We start from the raw sequence: 4,627 nt of genomic DNA on the forward strand, positions 1-4,627 counted from the left end.
AAATCAGTAATAGAAAAAAGTTTTACATTTATGATGCTCATGTATTTTTTCAATTGTGGCTTTAGTCTTAGCCACTGGTGATAATCATTAGTTATGTGTAAAACCTAGATGAAGGAAAATAAATTATTTTAAAATACATCCTAATGCGATGAAAGCATATCTTTGTAAACGAAATGCCTTTATTTTTGTACTTTCACTGAGAGCCGGCATTCAAATGCTTTGTCTCATCTGTCAATCAACAGCTAAACATGTGGCAGTGATGTTATTTGTGCTTTTATAACTGTTATATTTTAAAATTGATGTAAAACCATTGAATGACAAGTGGGTGAATGGATTGTAAATGTTACATTAAAAATCAGTGATAAATCTCAAGTTTATGCATGTATTTCAATGAAACTGGATTATCGTTCTAAATCTATCCACAACCTACAGTCCTGTCATAAACGGTCATATCTTTACACCGGGGATTGATAACACTGAAAACACAAGATATAAAGTAGCCATCTTTTATTGAGCAGTGGCAAACGCATCTTTCCTTACCTCAGTCTGAATTCATTTCCCCATTTTCATCCTAGCTTTTCAAGACTGATTCATCCTACCATTTCATTTCTACGGCAGTGACAGTCCCATTCTTTGATCCCCTCCCAACCCAAATCCGTCCAACAAAATAACAGTAATTCAAGTATCAAAAGTGCATTATTGCAATACTGTCCCGCTGCAAATGCAAAATGCTTTAAATACTATAAAACTGCAAAAAATTTCAGTGCATATAGCTCAAAAAGGAAAAAAATATCAAATCTTCCCCAGTTCCAAGGGTCACGAGGAGCAGTCTCTCCCTCCCAACCCCTGTACAAATATTTACATTTTTAATCCCAATAAAAATGTAAAAAGAAAAGTCCACTGTGGTTAAGCACTTTTTTTTTTTTTTTTAGTAAAGCCTATCCATTTTGTGCTGCTGTAACTTGCATACTCCCGAAATCTTCATCCTCTTCTAGTGTTCGCTTTAAACTTCCTGTAGGGAAAGACGGATGATATTAGGAACGGCCACAGTATGTATAATGACCCTAGTTTCATACATAACTAAAGTAGAAATTACAGCTCTCAGTTAGTACAATTAAGCCAGTTATTTATCATCATAAATTTACATTTACATTTATTCATCTAGCAGATGCTTTTATCCAAAGTGAGTTACTAACATAACCATTAATCAAATGGAGCCAAGAACAAAAGCAGATTCACAATGCAAAAAATAAAATAAAAAATTGACCATAAGAGTACAAGCTATAAGCGAGAGATACAATTCTGCACTATTTCATCAAGATTAAAAAAAAAAACTGAAATCTAAAACAAATGTTGTAAATGCTACAAGTGAATTGAGGCATCACAACACTATAACACTATACATTTTGAAAACTGCTAAATATTTAACAGTATTAATTGTAAGGGTTTTTAAAGATTAATTTTGACGGCAAAGGAAATCTCAATGAGCAAATACACTTAAATATACAATACTGATAATTCAAAAAAAGCAAAAAAGTACCATGGTACCAATTAGGGCTGCACGATAAATCGAAATGGAATCGAGATCGCGATTCGACAGAAGCTGCGATTGTCATGCGTATCTTTCAGTGAAGCACGGTTCTGTGATCAGCAGTAAATCTCCATCCAAAGGCCAGAGGGCGCTAATATACTACGTATCACTATTAGAAATGATTAATATATTCACAAACTGACTGTTTGGCCATAAAAGAATGTTCTCTTACCTGGCATCCCAGCTTGGATGGAGAAAGACCTGCCCAACTGAATGGGTGACATCATCTTGATGGTAAGCTTTGCAAGATATATTGCTTCATATTCCTTGATGAAAACGGAAAGAACATCCATTTATTATGTATACATGTATATAAAACAGCTATAGCACTTAATGCTGAATTAATTATTAATGCTGAAATTACTTTAAAATCATACCTGTAGCTGATGAACAAAGCCTACATTGGGATTAATGCAAAATCGTCTCTCCTGTACATGACTAAACGCATCCCTGTAAGAAAGTAAATATATGACACGATCTGCAAACTTCAAGACAAACCATATTATTATGTATTCATATTTTTGGACATGTTTCTCCACTAATAATATTACCTGTATTTCACACCAAATGTCTCCATAAGGTAGGCAATAACTAAGGCAGCGCTGGGAGAAAAAAATAATTTTTTAATTATGTAAAATTAAATCAAGAGATTTGAGATATCATTTTATAAATGACTTAAAAAATAAAAAAAGAGACAGTAAAAATAATTTTTTTATAACCATTAAAAAAAGATGATTACGGACTTTAGTTTTAGCATACCTTCTTGATATCCCTGCATTTCCATGAACAAGTACCTTTCCTGCAACACAAAAATGTGCAAGACATTACACAAATTGGATGAGATACAATAAGTAAATACAATTAATGTTACCGACAATGACAATCCATTTTCTTTACAAGAAACTTATTTTTACCCAGCATCAGAACAGAGAAAGTGCTAAATATAGTATTAAAAATAGAGATCAATATGGAGAAACATTCATTACCCCCCGTCTCTAAACATCCATCAATAAATTCTTTAGTCTATAAAGAGAAAAACAGGTTATCATAATTAGATAAAAGAATCGCAGACCAAATAATGTATTAATAATATAAAATATATATACTGTACATATATAAAAAAAGGTCAGCTTACCATTTGGAAATATCTAATAATATTTTCCACAGGGTTATCTGCTATATCTAAAACAAGGTACCTACATACAAGTAAAAAAGTAAATTAGCTGTTAGAAATAGTGGAGCTTTATACTGAAGTGCCACACAGAACAAACCAGAAATCAAAATACCTAAATTTATGGGGAAAGTTTGGCTTTATAAAGTTGGCCTCAATGTCTTGTCTGACACACACAATGTGAGTTATCCCCTGCTTCTCCAGCATTGAGAGCTGAAAGAGAAGATGAATTATTACAGGAAACCCCAGGCATAGATAACTTTCATCAAGATACCCAAGAACAGATCATCTCTACTGTACCTTACTCTTCACAGCAGCTGAATACGGGCCAAGAAACAATCCTGGGAGGATTTCCTAAATCATTACATCAGACAGTTTTAGTAAAAGTGATCATTTGTTGAGAATGAGGTATGAAATGTGTCTATTAAGATTTTGACACAACAAATATAATGTATACAAAAAAATTCTATTGAAGGTGGTGGAAAAAAATTCTCACCATTGAAAAAATGTCTACTGAAAGTCTGTACTAACACAACAATGTACAAGTATTTACTGTACCACAAGTACTATATCAGTACAGAAGCCATATCAACAAACAATGTGCAAAGTTTATGTTCATTATCACTCACCTGCATCTCTCTTCTCATTGTATATGCCCAGTCCTGCAGAAATGAGATTACAAATTCTGATTATCAGTTTTTACAAGCATTCTTACAGTAATAGTATTACCTCTACTATAGAATCATAAACTGCAGCACAACACAGGAATAAAACTCCTTGTTATCAGCATCTACCTACATATGATCAAGACTAGACCAATAATCGGTTTGACAGACATTTATAAACAATATTTACTTTTTTTTTTTTTCACTTAATCACTTCTGTAATTTTAGTGTTCAACTTAGACCAAAACAGAGTATGAAAGTAATGATGGACTGGAGTGGTGTGGATTACTTGTGGATTATTGTGATGTTTTTATTAGCTGTTTGGTCTCTCATTCTGATGGCACCCATTCAATGCAGAGAGTACATTGGTGAGAAAGTGATGTAATACTAAATTTCTCCAAATCTGTTCTGATTAAGAAACAAACTCATCTACATCTTGGATGGCCTGAGTGTGAGTAACTTATCAGCAAATTTTCATTTTTGGGTGAACTATTCCTTTAAGTTAAAAGTCTTGGGGGTGGGGAGTATATTGTCAACTAAACGGGTTAAAATATTTTTAGTTAACTATACTCAGTATTAGTATCGTAAAGCAGGTTAGTGATGAATGATTTATTTGCAAACAAGTCTAAAAGCATACATAAAAGCAAATAAAATCGGTTATGCATATGAATTATCGGATTATTCAAATATTATCCCCAGTATCATCATAAATACTACCCATACTACTTTTCCTGACTGTGCTTGTTGTCTTTTGCAATGAGATATGCATGACTTTGACTTCTGAGTTGTTGTTATTCTAGTATACTGCTACTGGATGCACATGCTAACTTCTCAGAGCAACGAGTTAATTAAAGAGCTTTATTATATATTAAATATATCAGCTCAAACCGCTGTATTTATTCATGTTTTTACACACACTAGTCAAACATGTACTGCTTTGAAACAGATAGATTGAAGAATGGCTGTAATCCAGTAGTTGTTAGCACTGCGCTAATATGTTTATAACATACCAGCTGCTCTTCTTTGGCGGCGGGCAGGGACGGGAACTGGAGTTTATTCCCTTCGTCCATGCTGCGAGCGGTATTCCAGCTTTCAATACGTTCACGTCCCCTTTGATGGGTTGAATATAAAGACGAACTAAGTGCAAATAAAGTTGAGTTTGTGGAGGAGCTCCGCACTCACGCACGCCATACTGCTTCT

The 4,627-nt window shown here is 33.6% G+C and overlaps 1 protein-coding gene across 2 annotated transcripts in view; it reads right to left on the bottom strand.

Moving 5' to 3' along the window:
* Positions 1-582: 582 nt before the first annotated feature.
* The window catches only part of styx (serine/threonine/tyrosine interacting protein), a 7,948-nt gene continuing 3,903 nt past the window's right edge, over positions 583-4,627 (bottom strand). The window contains exons 1-11 of one of the 2 annotated variants that reach the window (XM_016532360.1): positions 4,438-4,621; positions 3,392-3,424; positions 3,063-3,116; positions 2,878-2,975; positions 2,727-2,787; positions 2,578-2,614; positions 2,351-2,390; positions 2,143-2,193; positions 1,969-2,041; positions 1,764-1,857; positions 583-1,012 (exon numbers count right to left, since the gene is read on the bottom strand). In XM_016532360.1, the coding sequence (XP_016387846.1) occupies positions 939-1,012; positions 1,764-1,857; positions 1,969-2,041; positions 2,143-2,193; positions 2,351-2,390; positions 2,578-2,614; positions 2,727-2,787; positions 2,878-2,975; positions 3,063-3,116; positions 3,392-3,424; positions 4,438-4,497 (675 nt within the window). In that variant the 5' untranslated portion in view covers positions 4,498-4,621 and the 3' untranslated portion in view covers positions 583-938. Of the gene's footprint in view, positions 1,013-1,763; positions 1,858-1,968; positions 2,042-2,142; positions 2,194-2,350; positions 2,391-2,577; positions 2,615-2,726; positions 2,788-2,877; positions 2,976-3,062; positions 3,117-3,391; positions 3,425-4,437; positions 4,622-4,627 lie in introns of those variants that run through there. The other variant, XM_016532368.1, reaches the window with a different exon arrangement.

The sequence above is a fragment of the Sinocyclocheilus rhinocerous genome, unplaced genomic scaffold (genome assembly GCF_001515625.1).
Source record: "Sinocyclocheilus rhinocerous isolate Xijiao unplaced genomic scaffold, SAMN03320098_v1.1 scaffold283, whole genome shotgun sequence".
Lineage (NCBI taxonomy): Eukaryota > Metazoa > Chordata > Actinopteri > Cypriniformes > Cyprinidae > Sinocyclocheilus > Sinocyclocheilus rhinocerous.